General features: G+C 54.2%; 1 protein-coding gene across 1 annotated transcript; it reads left to right on the forward strand.

Annotated features, from left to right (window-relative positions):
* The first annotated feature begins 6,552 nt into the window (after positions 1-6,552).
* Positions 6,553-11,266, forward strand: B3GNT7 (UDP-GlcNAc:betaGal beta-1,3-N-acetylglucosaminyltransferase 7). Its single transcript, XM_045867437.3, has 2 exons — positions 6,553-6,840; positions 8,730-11,266. Exons 1-2 carry the CDS (start codon positions 6,830-6,832, stop codon positions 9,922-9,924), a joined length of 1,206 nt encoding a protein of 401 aa, XP_045723393.1. The 5' UTR covers positions 6,553-6,829; the 3' UTR covers positions 9,925-11,266.
* The last annotated feature ends 15,087 nt before the right edge of the window (positions 11,267-26,353 follow it).

Here is a 26,353-nt window from a genome sequence, read left to right on the forward strand (position 1 = left end):
GAAGGGGAGGCGCCCGGGAGGGAAGACTAGGCTAGTGTTTGAGGCCGAGGGGCTGAAAGGAGGCTGTGTGCCCAAGCAGACCGCCTGGCGGGTGGGGATGTGAGTCATTGGTGGCCGGGGGGGAAGGGCGGCCCAGCTGCCCAGGACAAGGGGGCACAATGCCCACCCGCGTGTGAATGTGTGTCAGTGTGGAGTAGAACGTGTGTGCTGGGGGCAGGGCTGGGGCTTTGCGAAACTGTCTGGGATGCCCACGCCTCGCTAGGGGAGGCACACCCAGTCATCCTCTGAATATGGCCAAGGCAAGCCGGCGTCCCTGCCAGGGTCTCCTCCAGGTGGCCAAGGCCGGCAATTCTTTCCCTGGGCTGTTCAACCCACAGGCCTCAGGGCCTCCCCTCCCCTGCTGCTGCCAGGAAAACTGCCTGTCCCCTGCTCTTAGTTGTGTCCAGTTTAGTGGGACAGATAGATGTGATGCCAGCAAAGGGAGGGGACATTTGAGCTGGGTTTTGAAAGATGAATAGGAATTCACTCGATTCAGAAGAGGGGGCGGGATGCATTTGATCAGAAGGTTGGGATCTTGGTAAATGGGAGAAAGCCAGGATGGCTGAAATAGGGGATGGGGGTAGGTGCGGGGGTATTAAGGGGTATTAAGAGGCTCCTGGAGGTGGGGATGGGCACACACTTGAGGACCTGGGGGCAAATCAAAAGAGGCCATTCATGGATGCAGTAGGAACGTGCCTGGTCCTGAGCCGGTTCCCATGGGCCTGCCAGGTAGGGTTTCACTGGTAGCAGATGAGGTGGTCAGGGGAGGCCCCTCCCACCTGGGGAAAACCTTGGGCCTGAGTGTGTATGTGCGTGAGGGTACGTGTCTCTCTAGGTATGTCTCTGTGTGTGCTGCGTATCCGTGTGTGTGAGACTGTGGGTATGTCTCAGGGAGTGTGTGTGTGTGTGTGTGTTCGAGTGTCGTGTGTGTGTGCGTGTGTCTGGAAGTGCGTCCACGTGCATGTGTATGTTCTGGCTCTGTGTCGTCTGTATGCTGTGTTGCTCCACTCGGAGTGTGCATTTGTCTCGTTCTGGGTCTGTGAGAGAGTGTGCGTCTATGTGCGTGTGCCCCCCACCCCTGCTGACGGGCCTGCTGGGGGCCAGGGCAGCACTTGGGGAGTGCTTCTGCCAGCCCTGCCTAGCCCTCCCCCCCACTTCTCCCAACCCTGCCCTGCCCAGATCCCTGTTCCTGGGCCTTTTTGAACTCGGGCTTCTCTTTCCAGCTGCCCAGCTCCACCCTCACCTGACTGGCTCCCACACCCCCAAAGCTGTGGGTGGCCTCGGCTGCCCCCAGACCAGCCAGTGGGGGCCCAAGCAAAGGAAAAGGGCCAGAGAGTGGCCAGCCGGGGGTCTCCTCCCAACCAGGAGAGAAGGATTTGTCAGGAAAACATGTGGGAACATTTCCCACACAGCCACCCACCCCTTTCTTCTTCCTTCTGGGGCTCTCAGTCTTAGGGGTTTCTTTTGGAGGGCAATTTGAAGGGCCAAGGGGATTTGGCATGAGTGGGGAGACTGGCCCGGCATCCCTTCCGCTGCCTTTTTTGATAATAACAGCTGCCTTTGAGGGATCTGCCCGCTCCAGGGAGTTTCTGTAGGGCTGCTAGCCTCAGGGCCCTGCCCCAACCACCACAGGGGACACCCAGACCTAGCCGGTCATCGTACCCAGGTCCCCAGACACGATCACCGACCCAGGTTGGGCCATGTGACCGAGGCAAGACCAGTGAGAGCCCTTTCCCTGGGATTTGATAGGCTCAGAGGAAAAAAACTCTTTCCTCTGGGATCCTCAAGCTAGAGTGCTAAATGCCCGAGGCCATCTGCACATCTGCTCTTCTCCTCCTCCTCATGGAAGGAGCCTGTGGATGTAGAAGAGCCAAGAGATAGGTGGGCTGTCCAGGGGCATGGGATGTGGGGAGAGAACAAAAGAGAGCAAGAGAGAGGGGTTTCCTGTCACAGGAGCAAATACATTCCTTTTGCTTGAGCTGCTGTGAGTCGGGCTTCTGTCACTCACACCCGAAAGAGCCCTAGATAGTCCTCGCGCCAGGGTGGACAGGAACCTGGGCCTGGATGCACAGGAACACCCTTGCTTGATGCTAAGCACTCTTCACTGTCTCTCCCTCAGAACGCCCCCCCGCCCCCAGAGGTTGTGCCACCCTTTCCCACACTTGTCAAGCTCACAGACCCACCTGTGCTTCCTCAACTGCCACCTGCTTGGCTGAGAAAAGGGTATTCGTCAGCTCTCCTGCACTCTGCCCCCACTTTCCTCCACAGCTGCCTCCCCGTCCTGTCTTCTCTCTGTGTCCCTCCTCTGCCCCTTGCCCACAGCTGACCAAGAGAGCTGGAGTTGGAGGTTCTCAGTGCCAGTGGATCCCAGGCCTGCCTGTACATCAGAATCACCTGGGAAACTGGAAACACACCCTTCCCCAGGTTCCATCAGATTCTCGGCAGGCAGGCCCTGAAACTATAATTTTAAAACATCTTCACTGGTTATGGCAAGGTTACCTTCTTGGTTGGGTGGGTCAGTCTTGGCTTGATCAGCATTTGGCCATACAAGGACATCTCAGGGTTCCTCACAACAGGATGTGGTTCATTGTGCTGCTCATATGGAGACCCTGCAGGGAGCCCCTTTTAACTTCCCACCATCTTCTCAGAACCCCTTGTAATCTGAGCTTCTCTTTGGCCCAATCTTCCCTTGCGTGAGGGGGCCTCCCAGACTCCAGACCAGACCACCCATGCCTTAAAACCTTGTCCTCCCTGCCCCTCGACCTCCTCTGCCCTTCCTCCATCTCCCCACCTCTCTGCTAGCTTCTTCTGGGTCTCTTTCTTTCCTTCTTGGTGCTGTGTCCTCCTGACTGGGCAGTTCTTCTCAGGGTGCCCTGCAGGGTGGGTCATTCTCTGCAGTGGATGTGGGTGGCCGCCAAGGACCAGACGTAGGCGAGGATGGTAGGCCTCACCCCACAGCTCCTCACCAGCTGGTCTGTTACAATGAAATCAGTGCTACCCCACTTAAAGCATCTAGTACCACAAGCACAAAACAGATTTCCCAGCAGACCCCCACTCTCCTTCCTGTGCGGGAAAGCTTCTCTCTGGGTAGATTCAAGGACGTGATGGTCCAAGACCCGCTAACTCTCCAGTCAGGTCATTGTGCGGGGCATCCGGGACCAATTAGAGAAAGTTCTGGACCCATGGTACTGCTCTGCTGGGTTGCTAGACTTGTTCAGGCACGGGGAGAGGGGACTGTGCAGTCTGTCTTGCCAAGCACACAGCTTCAAGGACACTCTTCACTAAAGAGGGACTTCTGACACTCCACTGCCAATGAGCAGGCCCTCTGCGAGTGTAGACGGCCACACCTGAAGCCCTGGCCATGGCTGCCCATGTCCTGTAACTGCCCTGGAGTGTAGGCGTGTCCTCAGGGTCTTTAAATGCTCAACTGAGTTCCACCCCACACTCACCAGCATGGCCTGCGGCAGCTCCCTACCCCGCAGCCACCGCCCCGCTCACACCTGGTGCTCAGGTGCTCTGAGGCCCAAGTCAGCCCCGCTTTGGCCAAAGGCTGGCCCAAGGCAACCCCTGACCTTCCAGATGTCTCCCCACCCCCACCCCCACCCACCCCGTCCCCGTAAAAGCCCACACTACACTAGGGTCAAACCAGCAGGGTCTGGATTCCAACCAATTCTAGAGGATTGGTGGGGCAGCTATATGGGAATAGGGATGGAGAGGGACCCGGGAGAGGAACAAGGGAGCAGGGATGGGAAGGGGGAGGGAAGGGGCCCAGGAGGTGTGGGGAAGGCGGGGAGACTGAAGGAAGGGAAGCTTCTGGGAGGAAGGAGAGCTCCCCCTCCCAGGGCAGCACGTCAGCCTGAGAGGAAGAGGGGATAACCGGTGACAGGGACCTGGAAGCCACCACTGCTTGGGACTCCAGCCTGCCTCTGCCTACCCAGCTACTCTTCCCATTCCTCCGCCCTCCCTCCAGGCTCCAGACAGACCACTCCCCATACCCAGCCCCACCCCAAACCCCCACCTCCTGGGATCTGAGGTCCTGCAGCTTCCTGGTGCAGCGGGACAGGGACAGATTCCATCTGTAGCCTGACCGCCCCCTCCTCAGGGGCCTTGCTCAACCACCCCAGCTGTGGCCTGTGGCTTGAGATAATGAGCAGGAATCCGCTGGGGCTCTGCCGGCCCGGACAGGTGGGTGAGCCTCAGAGTGCTCCTGATAGGACCCGGCCCAAGCACCCTGCAGGGGAACCTGTCAGAGTGACAGTGAAAACTGATCAGGCTCTGGCCTGGCGCCCACATCCCCCACCCCCACGCCACAGTCAGGGACTGAGTCCTTAATTTTCATCCATTTCCCCAGGCCCAGTTCCACCTAAGCACAGATCAAATGAATCCATGATGACAAATGTTCCTCTAATGGACGCGATTCCACTGGCAAACATTCAGTTGGCCTGTAGCAGCTTCCCCCTTTACCACCTCCTTGAGCCCCGGTGTGTTCTGAGGCCTTTGGGTTGGGTCAAAGATTAACAATCATAATATCAACAGCAGCCAATGTATCATAATACCACCGTGTAAGAGACACTAGTCTACGAACTTCACGTGCGTCATCCCACATCACCCTGTACCGGCAGGAAATTAAGGTCTCAAGGGGATAAGCCACCTGCCCCTACTGACAGCCCGGAAGTGCAGAGCCCTGACCCAACCCCCAGGCCCCCAGAGTCTCCAACCTGGGCTCCAAACCCCTTCCCCGGGGGCACCTGAGGAAATCCCACAGCTTCTGGGTGAGGGGTCAGTGCTGAGGCCTGGTGGGATGTCCTCAGCCAGGCGGGCCTGGCCCTCTCTCCTGGCCACGCTTGCAGGGTGAAGGGGGAGAACCCAGAAGCCTGGGCAGTGGAGAGAAGTGCCAGTGCCCTGTGGGACAGGTGGCCAGTGGGGCTGCAGGTGGCCTCAGGGGCAGGCAGCCAAGCCAAGGGGGACTTTGGTCTGCTGGTCAGACTTTCCTCCAGTGCTGGTACTTGGGAAAGGCCAATAGAAAGAGCACTGGCCCTAGGGTTCTTCTCGGGAATTCCTCCAGGAAGAACTTTACTTTCCCTGATTAGAATTTACAACATCCCGGGCGCCTGGGTGGCTCAGATGGTTAAGCGTCTGCCTTCGGCTCAGGTCATGATCTCAGGGTCCTGGGATCGAGCCCCGCATCGGGCTCCCTGCTCAGCGGGAAGCCTGCTTCTCCCTCTGCCTTTCTCTCTCGCTCTGTCTCTCATGAATAAAAAAAAAAAAAAAAAAAAGAATTTACAACATCCCAGTAACAAATTTTACTGATCCTGGGGCCCAGCTCAGTAGGAGCAGCCTCCTTTGGCTTCCCACAACCAGCCTCTGCACTCAGGGACCTCCTGACCTCCCTAGGGACCCCTTAGCAGGAAAATACCTCCCTGTCACTGCTCTCCTCCAAGGGCTCAGGGCCTGCCTGGCTTTGAGACCTCACCCACTGGGCTTTCCCCGCCCCTGGGCACCTCTATTTCCTCCTCTGTAAGATAGGAATAATAATAGTATGTGCCTCTAGGATTAAGTGATTCTTGTGTGAGCCTAGAATCGTGCTTCGCATAGTGTAACTGCTTGATGAATGTTAGCTCTTATTTACTGGACTGTGAAATGCTCCCATTTCAATTCTCTGGCATTTTTGAGGTCCTCCTGTCAGCTCAGTGATGGGACCTCTACATGGAACAAAACTACAACAGACACATGGACAACAGCCAGACCCGCGGAGGTTTTTACCAGCTAGAGGATTCTGGAAGTCACCTGATGGAAACACCTATCACCCCAGATCCTGCTGGGCCAAAGTTGGCCCTCTGTGTTATATGTCTGCTTGAGCCCACTACACAGGAATGGCTGGGTCCCGCACACACACAAGCAGATTAATAAAGGCTGGGGACAAAAAGGGTTTTGAGTGAAATATTTGTTGATGGATGAAAAGAGAGGAGGTCGTGGCTAGGCAAGCAGGCCTTCCCTTTGTAGTGAGGAGGGCCTCCAGTTGGGGGCACAGAGAAGGCTTCCAGAGCTGTGGCCCCTGACACAGGCAGCCCAGCCTCCTCAGGGCCTCTTTCCCCAGGGACATTGCTCCCCCAGTCCCTCTTCCCTGCAGACCAGCCCTAGGTAGCCCGCCCAGGGGCCCCAACAGCGCGGTGTAGGGAGGTCGGCCTGGGAAGGGGAAAAGGGAAGAAGGCAGAGGGAAGCGGAGCCGGGGGGGGGGGGGGGGGGGGGGGGGGGGGGGCAAGCCCTCTCCTCCTCTGCCTCTCCCACCACCGAAAAATCCCGAATGGGGCCAGAGGGAGATGGTGGGGACCTGGGGGCGCATGGAAGGTGGGAGGTGGGTGGTGTCCCGGTTACACGCGTCCAGAGGGGCCGAGGACCCCAGGGAAGCTCCTCGGGGGAAACGGAGTCCTCGGGGACGAGAGTGACCCTCGTGGGCTCCGAAGTCCCTACTGGGCCACTCCGAGTCGGGCCTCGGTTTCCGCCTCCGCGAAATGGGCCACTGGCGCTGGCCGCGGTGCGGAAGGGCTGGCCGCGCGGCCGAGGGGCGGGAGGGCCGGGGGCGCCGAAGGGGTTAACGCACCTGGACCGCCGCCGCCGCCCCTCCCGGCCCCTCCTCCGGCCGCGGGGAAGAGGAAAGTCGCGGCGGGGGCGCGGCCCAGCCTTCGCTCCCGCCCGCCTCGTCCCCGTCGCCGCCCGCCGTCCCCGAGCTGCGGCGCCCAGAGCTGCGACCCGCGCGCCCTGCTCCGCCGCCGCCCGGGCCCGGGCCGCCATGTCTCTGTGGTGAGTTGGGGGGGGCCGGGGCGGGGGGCGCGGGGACCCCCGGCTCCCTCCCCCGAGGTCGGGGGACGCACGGGCGTGGGGGGCGCCGGGCCGCTCCCGGGGACCGGAGGATGATGCCGCGCTGGGTGCCCTGGGGCCGGCCTCAGTTTCTCGGGACGGACGCGGTCGGCGGCGGCGGTCGGGATGCCGGGCGGTGCGCGGCGCCCGAACCAGCCGGACCGGGCCGGTCCCGCGGGGCCCGTGCGCGCTGCCCACGCCGGCGGCGCTCGGCTCCCCTGGGCCCGGGCCCCGAGGCACCCTGATCCCACTCCGGGACCCAAGGGCTCTCCTTCCTTCGGGGGAGTTAGAGCCTCCAGCCCCCCACCTCTCCCCCTCTCCCCTTTTCCTTCCTCTCCTGCGGGACTTTTGTCCAAATGGAGTGGGGCGGTGCAGGTGGACCGGCCTGGAGCGGAGAGACACCCCCGCCGCATCCCCCTTCCCTGGGGTGACCCCCGCGGGACTTCCCCCAGTCCGGACCTCCCCAACTAGGGGGAAGGCGTGCTTCGCTGAAACTCCCAGGGCAGGAGACCCTGACCCAGAACATTCTGCTTTCCCCTTTGGGAGGGTCGAGTCTCACCCCACTCCAGCACCTGGGGTGACCCAGTGTTCCTCCCACCGCATACACAGGAAACCCTGGGACCCCACGGGAAAATGTCGCTCCAGGGGGCTCAACATTCACTTGCCCTGGGTGCCTGCACCTTCAACCAGCCAGTCCTGAGGACCACCCCAGGCTTCTCCAGAGTCCCTGTGATGTACATTGCAGTCTGTTTCTTCCCTGGCCCTGCAGCTTCCCCCCTGGAAGTCGGGGTTGTCTCCCTCTTGGCCTGGCCCTGTGAGGCCACACTTCTAGCCTGCCTGTTCCCCAAGAACCCTCACCCCCTGTATCTCCACAAAAAAGATCTGCGCAGGAGACCTGGCCACCTCCAGAGTGTGACCTGAGAGAGGGTCCTGGGGACGCCCCCCCCCCACCTCTGCCCTGGGTCTGCCTGCACCTCCTGCAAAAGGCTTTAATTTCTGCTTCTGAAATGGGTGTGGTAGGGGCTCTCTGGGCAGGGAGGGTCCCTGGAGAGTGGGGGTCTGAATGTGTACCCATCCCAGGGCAGTAGACCTGGGGGACCTTCTCTCTCCTAGAGGGATGTTAAGAGAGTGGGGCCCAGACTGAGGAGAGTAAGAGGGCGGCGGCGGTCATGCTAGGAGACGCCTGCCCCCTTCTCAGGCCTCCATCAGCCTTGTGAGTAGTTTTGCACTGGGTCGAATGGATGGGGTGAAAGCGGAAGGGACAGGCTTCTTCAGGTCCCACATTAGAGCCTCTGTCCAGTGTTCCCCACAGGTTACTGAGCTCCCAGGCTGTAAGAGCGAGTGCTGTGTGTGCCCCGCCTCATGGCTCACCCCAGGGTTCACCAGGTTTGCACAGGGAAATGAAAGCAAACAGGGTGGCTTGCTGGGCTTGGGGAACAGGCAGAAACCTCCACCAGAGGTCATCTTTACAGACTCACGGCATTCCCCTGACTGCATACCCACTGCGAGCCGGACTCCTTAGATAGTGCTCCGAGTCCTCGTTATCCTCATTGAGGAGAAAAAGAAATCACGGTTTGGAGACCTTAAGGGGGACCCGCTCAAAGTGGCAGAGTCAAGATTTAAACCCGGGCAGCCTGACTCTGCAGGGCTTGCGTGGGTCCCCTGGTCCTGGCAGAGGCAAGGCAGGGCAGGGCAGGAGAGGAGGCAGGACCCTCCTCTGACCGCTCAGGGGCCGCGGGACTTGAGTCTGTGTCCCCTGCAGCTGCGAACAAGTCACAGGGGACTCATGCTTTCCTCTCTCCTCTGTACCACCCTCCAACCCCGGCCCCCAGGAAGAAAACCGTCTACAAGAGCGTGTGCCTGTCCCTGGCCCTGCTTGTGGCCGTGACCGTATTCCAGCGCAGCCTGACCCCCCACCAGTTTCTGCAAGAGCCCCCGCCGCCCACCCGAGAGCCACAAAAGGCCCAGAACCCAAGCGGACACCTGGTGAACCCCAACAGCTTCTGGAAGAACACCAAGGACGTGGCTGCCCCCACGCCCATGGCCCCGCCAGGGCCCCAGACTTGGGACATCAGCACCACCAACTGCTCAGCCAATATCAACGTGACCCAGCAGCCCTGGTTCCAGGGCCTGGAGCCCCACTTTCAGCAGTTTCTGACCTACCGTCACTGCCGGTACTTCCCCATGCTGCTGAACCACCCCGAGAAGTGCGGCGGCGCCGTCTACCTGCTGGTGGTGGTCAAGTCGGTCATCACGCAGCACGACCGCCGCGAGGCCATCCGCCAGACGTGGGGCCGGGAGCGGGAGTCGGGGGGCGGCGGCCGCGGCGCCGTGCGCACCCTCTTCCTGCTGGGCACGGCCTCCAAGCAGGAGGAGCGCGCGCACTACCAGCAGCTGCTGGCCTACGAGGACCGTCTCTACGGCGACATCCTGCAGTGGGACTTCCTGGACAGCTTCTTCAACCTGACCCTCAAGGAGATCCACTTCCTCAAGTGGTTTGACATCTACTGCCCCCACGTCCAGTTCATCTTCAAGGGCGACGACGACGTCTTCGTCAACCCCACCAACCTGCTCGAATTTCTGGCTGACCGGCAGCCCGAGGAAGACCTGTTGGTGGGCGACGTGCTGCAGCGCGCTCGGCCCATCCGCAAGAAGGACAACAAGTACTACATCCCGGGCGTCCTGTACAGCAAGGCCAGCTACCCGCCGTACGCGGGCGGCGGCGGCTTCCTCATGGCGGGCGGCCTGGCCCGGCGCCTGCGCAGTGCCTGCGACACCCTGGAGCTGTACCCCATCGACGACGTCTTCCTGGGCATGTGTCTGCAGGTGCTGGGCGTGCAGCCCACGGCCCACGAGGGCTTCAAGACGTTCGGCATCACCCGGAACCGCAACAGCCGCATGAACAAGGAGCCCTGCTTCTTCCGCTCCATGCTCGTGGTGCACAAGCTGCTGCCCGCCGAGCTGCTGGCCATGTGGGGGCTGGTGCACGGCAACCTCACCTGCGCCCGCAAGCTGCAGGTGCTCTGACCCGGCCGGACCGCGGGGGGGGAGGCGGGGCGGCGGCTTCTGGAGCCCCACGCGGCCTGGACAGAGACCTTGGGCCCCTCCCCCAACAGGGAGGTGGCGGGGTGGGGTTGGGGCTTTGTGTGGTCCCAGGGTGTGATGCGCGCAGTTGGCCAGCAGGGGGCCTCCCTGCGTGGACCTCACCCAGAAAGTGGAGCTGAGGCCCCGGGACCTTTGTGACTGCCCCGCCTGCCGAAGGTGGTCTTGGGAGCAAGGCCCGCCGCCACTCGTCGCCCTCCTAACCTGGGTTCCCGGCTTGGCTCCCTGTGACCTGGTGGGAGGCCTTGGGGGCTTCTGAAGGAACCCCGTGCTCAGGTACCCGGGTTAGGCCTGGCCCTAGGATGGGTCAGGGGTGGCCCTCTTGTCTTCACAGAGAAGATTCTCCTCCCTTGAAATGCCTCAGTCTCCCCCACGGGCCCAAGCAGCCCTTTCAGGAGAAGCTCAACCCTGTGCAGGCTCACAGGCCCCCAAGGTCCGTCCCCCCCCACCCCCGCCCCCAAGCCCGCGCCCCTGGGTCTCCAGGACATGGAAGCTCGGAAGGCCCTCAGCACCACCCCCGCCCCCAGACCTGGAGTTGCTGCCGGGTCTCTGCTCGCAGGCGGCTTCACTCCTGGCTGTGTCTGGAAGCGCAGCTGGCCGCCCCGACTACCTCAGCAATGCCCAGAACCTCCGGATGGGCTGCAGCCCCGCCCCGCACCCCGACACAGGGCCAGAGAGCAGTGCTCCAGCCCCCGCAGTCACGGTGCTGCCCAGCCGCCGAGGGCCTCGTGCGGTCCCACCGAGGCTGGCTCCCCAGCCGGAAAGCAGCCGGTTTGGCCCTGAGATGGACAGTCCTCTATTACTGTGAAGTTTTATTTATGAAGAATTTGGAGGGAGAGAGTGCCAGGCCTCCGGAGATGGTGGTGGTCTTCCTTTCCCTTCCCTCATTCCAGCAAGATACCACCTCCCTCGGCCGCTCACCCCCACCCAGGGCACCCCCATGCCTGTTTCAGTCCCCCTCCGGAACCCTGCCCTCCCTGCCTGCCTACTTCTCCAGGGCCTGAGCAGACCAGCATGAGCCCCTATGAAGGGATGGAGTGAACCCTCAGGCGTCCTTGGGGATGGGTGCAGAAGGATGCCACCTCACATCAGGGTGGAGCCACCTGGGAAAAGATTGAGGAATCAACACTATTTTCTCAATAAAAGGGGGCTGGTTTTTCTGGTGTGCTACTTCCTGTCACCATTCCCATCAGAGAGAGTCTGGGGCCGGGGTTGCCAGAGATTTCTGAAGACACAGCTTGTTCCCTTGCTGTTGGCTGGTGGGTGCACAAGGACGCTTGGAGAGCTTTAGAGGGATGCGGGTGCCAGGATTAAAGCAGAAACCACAGGGGCCAGAGTCTAGAGAGCTGCCCCCTGGAGGAGGTGGTGTGGGGGAAAAACATGGCGGCCCATGAGCCTGATGTTGCGGTGGGTGGGGGTATGCAGGGGCCGGTGGGCTCCCTGATGTCCCTTTAGTCAACCTGGAAGCATCGATAAGGTTGACAAGAAGCACTGAAACAGTGGCTCAGTGGGGTCCAGGGTTGGAGGTCCAGGGGACTGCTGTGTATGGGGCACCTCGGCCTAAGTTGCTTACCTCTAGCGTGGGGAGAACAGCTATCGCCCCCAAGAGTCACTGGGGCCAGAAGTGAGCAAGCCAGCAGCTCGCCGCCTGCACCCAGCTCGAGGCATCGGGGAGTAGGTCAGATGCCCCCACATGTCTACCCTGGGCCTCTCCTCCCGGGAAGTGAAAGGAAGGGCTGGGTCCTCATATAACGCAACATCTTAGAGGACAGACGGGGGGCATGAGACTAAATGTCCCTCATGGCCCCAGCTGCCCAGGTCCAAGCCCTCAGAGAAGGAAAAGGGACATTGCTGCTATTCCTCGTCAGCACAGATCTCCCCACGTCTCCCCTCTCTGTTGACCACCTAGGTAATTTGAAGGGCCCAGTGCAAAATGAAAATGCAGGGCCCTTGGTTTTAGAAAGTTACCAATTTCAAGATTGCCGCAACAGAGAATTAAACCGAGCGCACAGCCCTCTGAGCACAGCTCACAGACCCAAGTTGTCAGCCCTGTTTGTCCCTCTCACCCTGTGAAGCCAGGGACTCCAGAAAGCAGAGTGGGGCCGTGGGGCTTCTGTCTAACCAGAGCTCAGTCCACAGAGGACAAGAGCGGGGGGGGGGGGGGGGGGGGGACACCATCCAGGAGCCCAGGAGGTGGAAGGACCACTGGACAAGACCTGGGTGGGGGTCCAGGGGCAGCACTGGGTTCAGCTGTGCCCTGAGGGATGAACCGGCAGGCAGAAGGAAGGGCTTATACGGAGGCAGCTGGAATGCTGAAGCAGGAAAGAGCTCCTCCCTGGGGTGGGGGGCTAGGGATGCGTATGAGAAGGGAGCCAGGGCCTGCGAGGCCTTCTGGGTTCAGGAAGGTGTTCAGACTTGATCCTGAGAGAGGAACGGGGCAAGGAGCAGGGGTGCTGGGTGTGCACCCCCTTCCTCTGGGCTCACTGGTGCCTCCAGCTGGGCCCCGTGGACCGGGAGCTCTCAGTGGACTGCGCATTCCCAGCATGGGAACTTCCTCAGCCTCAGCCGTGGGCCCCACGGGCAGCCTTGTTCCTGATCCCATTTCCCACCTCAGGGGCCCAGGCCTGGGCTGACGAAGCTGGCAGACGAGTGGGGCGCCAGCAGTTAGCTGAGCAGAAGGAAAGGAGGAAGGTCGGGGAGCCCACCGATGGGAACCAGTGTAACAGGCCCCCCAGCACAGGGTGAGGAGCGGGGCTTCAGCCCTGGGCCTGACGCTGCACCTTTGTCTCGAAGGAGGAGTGGCATTCCTGTGGTAGAAGGGGAAGGAGAACATGTGCCAGGCCGGGAACATGAGCCACAGCCCAGAAGTGAGTGAAAACAGTGGGGCATCCAGAGGAGGGGCCAGCTGCCTGGTGTGGACGGTGTGGAGATGGGAGGGACGGGGGTGGGGGCGTCCTGGTAAAAACCTCATCTGGCTAAGGGTTAGGATGCTTCCTGCAGGCACTGAGGACTCATCACCGCTTCCAGAGCCAGGAACAAACAAGATCAGATGGGAACCCTAGAAACATGCCCTTGACCTCAGTCCCCCTTGGGGGGCATGGGGAGGCAGCCAGTCCCAGGCCCCAGGAACCTCAGGCTGGGAACGTGGAACATGGCCCCAAGGCGTCCCCACCACTGTCCCCTCAGCAGGAACAGGGCTTCACAAAAGAAGGGGCTGGTGACCGGGAAAACTGCTGAGACCCTGCCCACCCTAAGCCAGGTGTCCAGAAGAATGGCCCGGCCCAGAGGGCACCCCAGCTGACCAGCCCTCAGCCAGCTCCTGGCCCAGCTCTGGCCCTTCCACCCAGCTGGCCCTCGTTTCCTCCATCTGCCTGGGAGTGTAACCTGGCTGCCTCCAAGGAGTGTGACCTTGGCCTTTCCAAGGTCTGCTTTGCTGATCATTTTGGGAAACAGACACAAAGGCCTTTCAGGTCTTACAATCTTACTTCCCAGTAACAATGATGGCAAGGGCCATTTTCTGGAGCTTATTCAATTTGCCTGGCATTTCACATGTAGAATGGGTATGACCTTCACTGAGGGTACAAACGCAGATACATTTTAATGTTTCTCATTGAGTGATGGAGTCCGAGTCCCTGCTCTACCCTTGTTGGCAGAAAATTGAAGTAGAACATGACACACCAAAATATGCCTCTTTGGCATGAGAATTATCTTGAGCTGGTTATTTTTAAGAAAGAGCGGACACAGGAGAAGCTCTGAAAACTGAGTTAGATGTGACCCTTTTGTAAAGGACATTTAAACTTGTAAAAGAAATCTCCATTTGGGTCTCCCTCTCTATCCCCAGAAGAGGAGGATGGAGGAGCATCAAGGCAGAAGGGAGGGTCTGAAATCTACATAACAACCTTAGGCTTGTTCGCTGTGTTTTCCCGGTAACCTCCCATAAGTGACTACCCCCCCCCCAACACACACCATCTGCCCCAACATCTTTCTCTAATCTTTAGCTGAAGATAGTATTTAGGGTGGTGGCTTTGGCCATTTTGTAGAGGTTGACTCCATTTTCCTGGGTCTTTCCCATGCATTCAGGAGGTATACATGTGACTAAGCTTCTGTTTGTTTATCTTTTATTCCAGGGAGGTCTCAGAAAAATTATTTTTTCTCCCTGTTGGAGCCCACTCACCCCCAAATTGCACAGAACTTCAAGGGCTTCCAAAGTCCCAAGTCCACAAATCCGGCGACCCTCAGGAAAGCCTGAGCCGCCCTCTTCAGCTGTTGCCTGGCCCTCCACACGGTGGCGCTGTGGAACGTGGGCCTGCACAGTCCCCCGCATTCTTAGATGCTGCCTTCCGCGCGCAAGCTGTAGGGGGGCCCCCAGTTCACACACAGAGAGATCCTTCTCTTAGCCTTGACAATAAATGTTAGTCCGTCCTCAACCCGATCCTGAGGAGCAGGCTGACAGGGAGATGGGTCTCAAACCCCTTTCTCCCCAAAGGCCCCGGGCTTCGAATACGACATAGCTTTCCCTGGTCCCCAGCCACCAGCTCTGCATTCCAAGGGGGTTTGAGAAGGGGTAGCCAAGGGTGCCCACTGGGCCACGTTTACATAACTATAGGAGACCACCCAAAGAACCCTAGCCTGAGCAAAGAAAGCCTGTTCCCAGGTGACTTGCTCTGTCCACTCGGGCTGAGAAGGAGCAGGGAGAGAAGCTTCTGGAACCCCATTATACACCACGGTCAAGTGAAGAAACCGAGGCTCCCAGGAGAAGGGTCCCACAGCTACTGTGTGACAGGGCAGGACTTGAACTTAGGTCTGTTCTTCTTAACCCCTTAACCTACTGTCTCCCAAGAGCTTCAGGCCCTCCTTTTTCCCTCAGTAGTAACTTGCGGGTGTATTTGTGGATTTTTGCCCCAAAGCCCAAAGAGTAGAAAAGTGTTCTATCCAATGAGTGATTTGAAATTTGATATTTTGGTGTTTGGCGGAGCCCAGCGGTATTAGCGCTGTAAGAAAAAAAATTTTTCTTCCAGATAGTTACTTAAAATATTGGGAAGAAAAACCTGTTTCAAAAATACGCTAACCTTTAAAGCACAACGCCAACCGGTCCGCTCCTAGCCCAGTTCATTGTCCTTGAGCTATTTTGCACCTTTTTTAAATTCCACGTTCAGACGGCTAGGGGAACACGTGCCGCCCCACCCCCACCCCCCGCCGTGGAAAAACCAGTTTTGCCTCCGTTTGGAATTCAATGCCTTCACTCCATATGTCTCTGAACCGGCTGTAGCATTCGCTTGCCCTCAGGTGAGTAAAATAAATCTCAAGGTCATCTCTGTGTCTGTACGAGTTATAAATTTATCTCTTTCTGCAAATTCTTTTAACAATTGCTTTTATATTAAAACGAACACATAATGGGACGGAATGCAACTTTTGCATGAATTTACTTCAAAACTTGCATCTTGGAACAAATTTTACACCTTCCAGGAGAGGCCAGGCACCGAGCTCAGTCCTTTCCGACAGGACTCAAGCCCCGCGGCTTGTGTGAAAGGCCCCCCCAGGGAGCTTTGAAAAATGCGCGCGTCCAGGCCCCAACCCAGGCGGGTTACTTGCGACCCTCGGGAGTGGGTGCGAGTCCAGGGTTTTTAAGCAGCTGCCCCCGCGACTCGGACGAGCGGCTCAAGGGGGAACCCGCGGCCCGGGCGGGCTTTACTGACCCCGCCGGGGACCGATTAGGAATCTCCTAGCGCTTTGTTTTCATCCGGCGCGGCCGAATCTAACAGGAATGCCCGGAATTCTTGCCCCCGCCCCTAGGCTGGGCAGCTGCCCCCGGGGGCTTGTAATCGCGGTGCCGAAAGGAGGTGGCGGAGGGCGCGGGCGTCCGAGGGCGGTCAGCCCCACCGGCGCCCCAGAGGCCATCCCTGAGCCGCCCCGGGCTTTAGTGGGGACAGTCGCAACTTGCCGTCGGGCGGGGCGGGGCGGGGCGGGGGGGATGCGGAGCGGAGGGCGGTGAGTGACGGTGGAAGCCGCCGAATCCCGGGGCTCTGGCGGGGCGCACCTGCGGGCCCGCGGCTCGGCCGTGGCGGGCGGCGCACTGACCCCTCGGGGCCGGCTGGGCAGCGGCGGCCCGGGGGCGGGGCCCCGCGGGGACCGAGCGCGCGGGGCGGGGCGGCGCCGGAGGAGTCCTGGGCTCCCGGGCCATCCCGGGAGAGGGCGGCAGCGCCCCCTACTGACCTCGTAGGATAGCGCGACAATGGGGGGGATTTGAGCTGGTTTTGTGGAACTCTGTTAACTTGCGTTACTTGGACCCCAAAGCCCCCCGCGTTCCCTAAGGGCATGTGTGCCTCGCAGACGCTGGAAAGCTCCACACCAAACTGTTTCACAGGAATTGCTTGCTGGTAGTGGGCTTCCCCGGATTTTATTCTTTTCTTTCGGCTCATCCGTATAAGGCTTTTTTCCCCCCTTTTATTAGGATTTCTTTATTCTAGGGAGAGAAAGACCGCGAGCGTGCGGGCTGGGCGAGGGGCAGAGGGGGAGGGAGACGAGCCGACTCCCCGCTGAGCGGGAATCCAGACTCAGACTTAACCCAGGCGCCCCTGTATAAGGCTCTCTACCGTGAGCCTGTCTCACTGAGTTGAGAGGCACAGTTTAGGAGGCAGAAGTGTGCCAACATCCGGACAGACATGGTGGCCTTGGAGGGAGCAAGGTGGCTTCGAGGTCCTCTGGGCCACCTTAGGGAGGGAGGCTCTTTCAGGGGAAGGAGGACTTATTCTGGCTTTACCCACCGACAGAAATCACAGGCCTACCCACCCTCCCAGGCCTTCTGAGGTCTGAACGGAGGGCTTAGGTGATCAGGGAATAGTTCGCTGTCCTTGTAATCATTTAGCGGCTGAGCCATCGCAGACAGGATGCAGTACTCTAATTTTTATATAAGGCTAACACTGTGTATAACCAACAGCGGTTAGTATATGTTTGGTTGCAAGTAACATAAAATTCAGCTCAAGTAAAAGACCAGGGGCCTCCTGCGGCAGGGTTGGTCTGACCCGCCTGCTCATCTGGGAGACACAGGGCCGTGGCCCCACTTGCTGAAGCAGGCCGCCCTAAGTCAAGCAGGGGGATCTGCGCTCAGGCAGCTGGGCTGCAAAAGCTGAACGCGGTCTGGGGTGACCCTCAGGTCCCCAAACAGCTGACCATCCCCCACAGCTGCCTCTAGTTAACTAAAACCAGCTGCCAGGTGGAAGGCAGGACTCAAATCCGCCCAGCTCACCCAGACCTGATCAAACATTTCTTGCTAGATTTGTTTTATGTAACGTAAAGCTGTGCTGTCTGGCACTTGAAAAATAAGAACGTTTCTCATAAAATGTATCTTGTATAATGAAGAGCCATTGTGCATGACAATATGCCTTTCACACACATCCACACCCTGCCCGCCCACCACCGACATCCCACCTGCTCCCCGGGAACCTGTGCATGTGATGAGATATCACCCCTATAATTATGTTGCACCTCATGGCACAGTGGGCCTTAAGACAGGGAGATTATCCAGGTGAGCCTAATCTAATCTCGTAGCCCTTAAAAGCAGAGAGCTTTCTCTGGCCAGTGGCAGAAGAAGAAGTCAGATCGATTGGAAGCTGGAGGAGGATTCCAGATGCCATTGCAGACTTAAAGCTGGAGGGGCTAAGTGACCAAGAATGAGGGCAACTTCCAGAAGCTGAGAGCAGCCCCTGGCTGCCAGCCAGCAAGGAAATGGGGACTTGGGTTCTACAACTGCAAGGAGCTGAATTCTGCCAGTAACGGAAATAAGCTTGGGGAAGGAGCCTGAGTTCCAGATGAGAATGCAGCGAGCCAACACCTTGATTGTGGCATGAGCAGAGGACCCAGCAGTGCTACACCAGTCTAGCTGTGGCCAGAAACACAAAAGTAGTGAGAGTCTTTCACATACTAAATAGTGTGATTAAATATGCAACCCAGAATAGAGTGAACTGACAAAAATTAAAGACCATCAAAGATGCAACACTTTCGTGAATAAGATTGTATCAAAGATCCATATCAAACTCTGTACCACACACAGTTTGTACCTTCCTTTTGGACATGGAACTTTCACCACATATGTGTATTAAGAGGAAAGAAAACATCGAGTTTTCTCCAAAGCAAAAATTCGACAGGCCAAACACTACTAAGTCCATGATACAATAAACCAGAAAATACCCACAAAAGTAAAGCAAACAAGAATATTGACCAGGGGATGGGGGCAAGGGGGGAGAAGAACAATGACAACAATCCTAGCCTCTTTCTTAAGTGACTGTCGAGTCAAAGAGAAAATAGAGGAGCACCTGGGTGGCTTAGTCGGTTAAGTGTCATGATCTCAGGTCATGATCTCAGGGTCCTGGGATCAAGCCCCACGTGGGGCTTCCTGCTCAGCAGGGAGTCTGCTTCTGTCTCTCTCTCTCTCTCTTTCCCTCTCCCTTTGCCTCTCCCCACTGCTTGTTCTCTCTCTCAAATAAATAAAATCTTTAAAAATAAAAAAAAAGACAAAATAGAAACTATAATGTCTGATTATTTTGAATTAGGAATACCATATCATTATGGGATAATGCCAACTTACGTCATTATGATGTCAAAGGTGTTAAGTGTCAGGCCCTGGCCCTAAATCGGTGACTGTTGAACACTGTAAAATTTAACAACTTTAGATGCATTCATTTTTGTAAGAAAAAAATAATATAAATAACTGATCTAACATTTCAACTCAAAATTTCAGGGAGAGAACTGTAAAACAGACTAAAGCAAAGCCAGAAGAAGGAAATCATAAAGGCATAATAAAGATAAAAGTTAAGTTTGGTGAATGTGAAAGCAGTAGAATTGATGAAGAAATCCAAAAGTAGATTTTTTTAAAGATTTTAATTTTAAGTAATCTCTACACCCAGCATGGGGCTTGAACTCCTAACCCCAAGATCAAGAGTCGTGTGCTCCACCAAATGAGCCAGCCAGGGGCCCCCAAAAGTAGATTCTCTCTCTCTCTTTTTTTTTTTTAAGATTTTATTTATTTATTTGACAGAGAAAGACGGCAAGAGAGGGAACACAAGCAGGGGGAGTGGGAGAGGGAGAAGCAGGCTTCCCGCGGAGCAGGGAGCCCGAGGCAGGCCTCGATCCCAGGACCCTGGGATCATGACCCAAGCCAAAGGCAGATGCTTAACGACTGAGCCACCCAGGCGCCCCAAAAGTAGAGTCTTGAACAAAAAAAGAAAGCATTAGATCCATGCCAAACTTAATAAAAGGAGAAAAAAGTCAAATATAATTAGCAAGTTGAGGTAATTAATGCAGATTATAATGTAAAAGTATAAGAACTATAATTCCCATATGAATATGTGAATAGATTTTTAAATCTTATTGAAAAGTATGGTTCAAATTAATAAAAGAAACAGATTCAAAAAACGAAAATCCTTATGTTCCCATAAGTGAGGAAGAATTTGAAAGCATTATCAAAGAATCATCTTCCTGGAGTCTCTGGAGGTCCTTTGGGCAGTAAGTTCTTCCAGACTCCAAAGAAACAAGTCGCTCCAGCCTATGTAAGCCATGGCTGATGTGAAGAAGGACAAACTCTCCAATTCCTTGTACGAAGTTGATATAAACTGGGTGCCAAACCCAGCAGAGAGAACACAGCTACATGGCCCAGGACTCCTGCAGGCTGCACACGGCCAGAACCCCTATCCAGTTCCTGGTCTTGAGCAACCAGGTACTTGCTCACCCATTTGTCCCTAAATCCTATTGATCAACATTCCCCCTTGTCCAGGGCAGACCCAGCCTTCACCTTATCTCTGGGACCCCAAAGGGCTTGTGTTCTGGATCATTCTCACCAAAGCTGGGTTTTCTTGCTGTCTTCCTCATCACTCTTATTAACTTAGACACAATTAACCTATTCACCCACCACCCTGTGCCCACACTGCCACTGAGTTCCTCTGACCCTCTAGTAACCCATGGGCATTGCTGACAAGCTGCGGCTCGGAAGGCCCCCTCGGGGCACCTTTTGCAAGCTAGAGTTGCCTCTGTTAGGTCTCTGCTAGAGAGAGTGGACTAGGCAGGGTCCATCTTTCCCCTTCTGGAGATTGTCGCTGCTCTCTCCCACCTCTCTATCCACCCCGCAGCTTTCGCACCAGCACCTCTGTATCTGCATCTAACTGAGACACATCTCCGCTTCTCATGTCTTGTTCTCTTACCAGGGGAGTGGGTCCCACAGTAAGATTGCTCAAGTCCCTGGAAGAATATGGTTCTTTCGGTTTTGTCCCAAAGATTTCCCCTATTCCATTTGCAGTCACTGGTAACTAATAGAAACCCAACTGCAAACTAGGTCAAGAAAAAAGATCTTTTTGTGGATGTAACAAATCTCTAGGGCTTCAGGCATGGCTGAGTCCAGGTGCTTAAATGATTGATTTTTTACCTGTTGGCTTTTCTTTTCTCTGAGTTGATTTGATTCTCTAGCAGGCAGCTTCAGACTTAGATGGTCTTTCCAGATCACACTCCCAAAATAAAAAAAAATTTTTTTTAAGTAAGCAGGAAGAGATAGGGGGTCCCCAGAAAAAGAAAGAGGAGATACAGCTTTCGTGATACGAGAAGTCATTTTAGACCCCCAGCTATTTTCCGTGACTTATGCCCTCCTCACCCAAGCACACTTCTTGCAGAACTTCCTAGGAGGTGTCAGAATTGCAAGAAATGCAAAAACCTAAACAAAACAAAACAAACAAAAAAACCCCACCTCAGTAGTGAAGGATTTTAAAAGGAATGCAAAGATTAACGGTCTCTTCCAGGCTGGGAAATAGCCTAACCATACCAGAGACAATAAATCAGTGGTAAAACTCCCAATGCTGTGTCAAAGGTAAGCAAGGCCCTGCATTCCTTACCCAAGATAAGGACCCCAAGACCCCGTCCAGTTTATTCCAGCTCTTGGCTCTTGGAGCATGCCCATAGCCCCTTCTCCTTGTCCAACTGTTACCTCTGCCTCCTTATAATGTAAAATCTCCACCCAAGAAGGCGCACAAACCTCATTAACATAACATACAAGTTTAGGCACGTTTCCTTAAGACACATGCGCGACCTTGTGCCCATCTCCACACACGATGACAAAGCTCCCCTTTCTAAGCATTCATCCTAACCCTAAATACAAGAAACCCACTCACCCTGTTCCGGGAGTCTCGGCTCTGCAAATAGATGTTCCTTTCTGTGTGACATCTCCACCCAGGGTAGCCCATCTGTCCCTCACCAAGGAACCAACTCAAATTATTTCAGTTACAAAATGAGTATCTGTCTCATATTTCTGGCAAAAACTCAAGGAGAGATTCTCATGAGGCTGGCGGGTGTCATGGGTCTAAGCCAGAAGCAGTGTTTATGGTGAGGAGAATGCATTCCTCTAAGCAGGACATCACTGAGGCTGGGGGCAGGGGCATAGGGAGAAGGAGAAGCAGGCTCCCTGCCGAGCAAGGAGCCCGCCCACAGGATTCGATCCCAGGACCCTGGGATCACGACCTGAGCGGAAAGAAGATGCTTAACTGACTGAGCCACCCAAGGGCCCCAGCATCACTAGATATGTTTTCATTGGAAAATCAAGAGAACCAAGCAATTATTCTGCCTGTTCTGTATGAACTGTACCTCAGGATAACCAAAGAGTTTAGGAGAAAAAGTTCTTTATAGGGCGCCTGGGTGGCTCAGTTGGTTAAGCGACTGCCTTCGGCTCAGGTCATGATCCTGGAGTCCCGGGATCGAGTCCCGCATCGGGCTCCCTGCTCAGCAGGTTCTGATTGTCTTCCCATTTGCATAAACTGTTTTGAAATATATTAAACATAGTCACGGGCGCCTGGGTGGCTCAGTCGGTTGGGCGACTGCCTTCGGCTCAGGTCATGATCCTGGAGTCCCGGGATCGAGTCCCGCATCGGGCTCCCTGCTCGGCGGGGAGTCTGCTTCTCCCTCTGACCCTCCCCCCTCTCATCTGCTCTCTCATTCTCTCTCTCTCTCTCAAATAAATAAATAAAATCTTAAAAAAAAAAAGAAAGAAAGAAAAAGTTCTTTATAGACTTCCAGCTAATAAATAAGGAACGAGTGGTAGAATTAGCATATCATTATTTTGTGACTCATGAAAAAATGGATCTAATATGATCATCAGTGGCTCTTTAAACTACTAAGGAAACGCTGATACGGCAGCCTACAATGGCTAGACCAGGCAGGCTAGCTAGCAACAGCTGACCCCACTGAACAATCTTAACATCGGGAGAGAGACAGCCAGACAGGGTGTCTCCCCGTGCGATGCGGTAGGAAGTATCCATCCAAGCGCTGCTCAGGTTCCGCCTTTACGACTGCAGCAGGCCTTCCCCCAGCTGCCGGAAGTGTGGCCTGGCCGGCTGCTGACACCTGGGTCCCTCCCTGCGGGTGACCACAGGTTGTACTGCCGTCCCAGAGACAGGACAATGAGAGGGTACACTTTCTTTTTTTTTTTTTTTTAAAGATTTTATTTATTTATTTGAGAGAGAGAGAGCAGGGTCAGAGGGAGAAGCAGACTCCCTGCCGAGCAGGGAGCCCGATGCGGGACTCGATCCCAGGACTCCAGGATCACGACCTGAGCCGAAGGCAGTCGCCTAACCAACTGAGCCACCCAGGCGCCCCAAAAGCCCCACTTTCGCTTCCCTCCGGAACAATCTAGGGGTTGTTCCAGCTCCAGAGCTCCCATGGGCACTGAGAACTCAGTCTCAGGTGCATCCCTGCCCAGCCGCCCCTCTATCCCCTCCCTCCTCCCCCACTTCCGTAGAGGCTCTGAGCCTGAGAGCCCTGCCCAGTAAACCTCCTTCGGCAAAGCTCCCTCTCGGAGTCTGGGTGCCGGCAACATGCCCTATGACATCACCTATATTTGCCCCCAAACCTGAACCTCAATCTGATCTATTCTCTAGAAATATGAGGGGGCAGAGGGACATGGCAAACACCACCACAGGGCTGTTGTCGGCAAAACCGATGTTCATTCTGCAGGGCAAATTACTCGATGTCTTCAATGAACAAACAGCAAGAAAAATGAAAAGAGGGAAGGAAAATTCACAGATTGAAAGAGACCCCTGAGCCACGTGTGGGTCCTTTGAATGAAGATTTGATAGCCAAGTGGAAAAGAAAAAAAGACAATCAGGGAAATCTGAACACTGAATATTTGATGATATCGAGGGATTAATGTTTAATTTGTATGATGTGATAACAGGATTACCTTTTTTAAAGAATCATTAACTTTCAAAGATACATATTGAAATATCTCAGATAAATTAATATAATGTTGGAAATATATGGACACTGTATTAGGAAAATTGGGAATATGGATGAGATAATATAATATTGGGAATATGTTTCAAAATTTCCCGGGGGTTGGGGGAAGGAGGAGGGACAAATGAAACAAAGGTGGACAAAGCTGGGGGAAGTGGGTTAGAAGGTTCATTATTCTGGTCTTTCTATTTTAATATATGCTTGACAATGTCCCTAATACCAGATTTTTTTTTTTTAAACAGAATTTCAACTTAAAAGTTGGCATCCTATGTAAAACACTAGGGTGGTTCTCATCATGATCAAGGGCAAAACACACATGCACACCCACGGCCATGAGCTAACTAGGGCTGGAAGTTCACAATGCAAAAAGACATGAAACAGCAAAACAGACAAGAGAAATATGACTAGTGAAAAGGAGGTTATATGATTTGCAGATGATACAGTTGGTTACTCCAAAAAACCCAAACCAACTGCACCATTTCAAATTTATGACAGTGGAGCAAAGAGTCTTGAATGCAAGACCAACACTCATAGGAAGAACAGATGTGTTTTCTTATATGTTAACAATCGATTAAATTACATAACAGTGGGAAAGACCCTATGAAAGTAACCAGAAAAAAATTATTAGGAGTAAAAAAAATGTTAACTAACTAGAATTTAATTTTTTTTAAGATTTATATATTTATTTGAGAGAGAGAGAGCAGGGGAGAGGGAGAGAGAGAATCTCTAGCCGACTCCTTGCTGAGCCTGGAGCCTGATACAGGACTCAATCCCACAACCCTGAGATCATGACCTGAGCCAAAACCAAGAGGCGGACACTCAATTGACTGAGCCACCCAGGTGCCCCTAACTAACTAGAATTTAAATAAAAATTTGAGGAAAAAAAAAAAAACACTTAAAAAAAGGAGTAAAAAAAAAAAAATATTAGGAGTAGCCTTACTACTCCTAAGGCGTGAAGAAATGTGAATGTTTTTCTTAGTGGTGTGAAACACGTGTTCCAGGGTGGAGCACTGAATATTGTAACCATGTCCATCTTTTCAAGTTAACGTTCAGGTTTTAATACTTTTTTTTTTTTTAAGTTTTATTTTTAAGTAATCACACCCAATGTGGGACTCGAACCCGCTACCCCGAGATCAAGAGTCACACACTTCCTCAACTGGGCCAGCCAGGCACCTTTTAATACAATTCCAACCAAGATGTGGGGGTTCTTTTACATCATTATTGAAGTATATTGACATGTGATAAATTTCACATACTGAACGTGTATGAAGTAGTAACTGGGTCATGCATACTTATGTCAAACCATGACCACAATCAAGAGAGCAGACTCATCCATCACTTGTACCCCCATCTAATCTCTCGCTTCCTTCCTTCTTTCTTTGCCTCCCTCTCCCCCTTCCCTGCTCTTCAGGCAACCACTAATCTGCTTCCTATCATCAATAGCTCCTTTTCAATCTTTTTTTTTTCCCTAAATAAGCTCTACGCTGAACGTGGGGCTTGAACTCACACCTTGGATATCAAGAGTCGCATGCCCTATCCACTGAGCCAGCCAGGCGCACTCAATAGCTCCTTTTCATTTCCTGTTCATTGTACGGATATACGAAGTTTTAGCAAGTAGCTGAGTTTGCAAATATGAAATCCAAGAATAATGAGGATGGCTATATATATTGAGATGTATTGTACTGTGTATGTATTTCTTGATTGTGGGGGCGGGGGGGTTGGCAAGCCCAGAATCCACAAAGGCAGATGGTCAGGAAGGGTGAGCTGGATCTCTCCACCGACAGGAGCTGAAGTACACAGACAGAATTTCTTCTTTTGGGAATGTCCATGCTGCTCTTTAAAGCCTTTCAACTGTTTGAATTAGGCCCACTCAGATTATCCAGGATAATCTCCTTTACTTAAAATCAATTGCCTATGAGCTTGCATCACCTCACAAAACACCTTCCCAGCAACGCCTAGGTTAGTGTTTGACTGAAGAATGGGGGGCTGTCGCTCAGCCAGGTTGACACATCAAAAGTTACTGGACGAAATCACACTGCCATTAGAATATTGGAGACAGAAGTTTGACGTGGGGCTCAATCTCAGGACGCGGGAATCATGACCTGAGCTGAAGGCAGACACTCAACCGACTGAGCCACCCAGCGCGCCTATATTATCCACTTTCACTTTTAATAATGAACATGAAAACACAAGAGCCAGCGTTTTTGTGCTGGAAAATTCTTGCGAGTGAATGGAACAATGAAACCAGCAAAACTGAAAGGGCGTGGCATGTCTGTCTCTCCTGCAAATGCGTTTAAAGATGCAGGGGGTTTTGTTTAAGGAAAGCTCAATTCAGAAAAGCTGGAACACTCCCAACCCTTGGATTGGCTATTTCACAATAAGCTTTTATTGAAGTGCACTCTGAAATTGCTTAGCCGAAGAAGACTCTCCCACACTGTTAGAGACATGTAGAAGGCAAGGGCAGGTGCACAGAAATTACTGAGCGACTTTCTGGATTGGATCAGAGGAAAACAGTGGATGCAGTTCCCTTGTCAAATGGTGTGATATGTTCTAGAATAGATGACATATCTTTTAACATTGGAAGCTGGTCATTGAGGAAACAGCAGACTTACATTTTGGAGGAAACCACAGACACCTCTCAAGGGAGTTGCTTGGGGTCACTGTGGGTGTGCAGACGCTTTTCTTACTTTGTGAGTTTGCGAGTTTGAGTGCAAACTACAAAGGCTGTCAATGTGGTAAAAAGGGCTTTTGCCAAAAAAAAAAAAAAAAAAATGCCTGGAAAGAAATGCTTCATTCTCTGTTCAGATGGACCTCCTGCAAAACTGATTTTGCAAACTTAAGTGATAAAGAAAGTTCTCCATTGTCATCATTATTCAATGCTTTTTACACAGACAGGCACAGACAATAAAGACGTTCCCCACATCTCTGCAAGATGTTTTTTAACATTCATAAAAGTCATCAACTTTATCAGAAGCAGGTCTCTCAATCACTGCATTTGAAAAAGTTTACCAGGAAATAGGACAGCAGTATATGAAATGTTTCTCACTGGCTTTCAAAGGACAAGTCCTAAAGCATTTGTTCAAACTAACCA

The sequence above is a fragment of the Mirounga angustirostris genome, unplaced genomic scaffold (assembly GCF_029215605.1).
Source record: "Mirounga angustirostris isolate CCGP_5_RB_7025 unplaced genomic scaffold, mMirAng1.0.hap1 SCAF_3, whole genome shotgun sequence".
In the NCBI taxonomy this organism is placed as follows: domain Eukaryota; kingdom Metazoa; phylum Chordata; class Mammalia; order Carnivora; family Phocidae; genus Mirounga; species Mirounga angustirostris.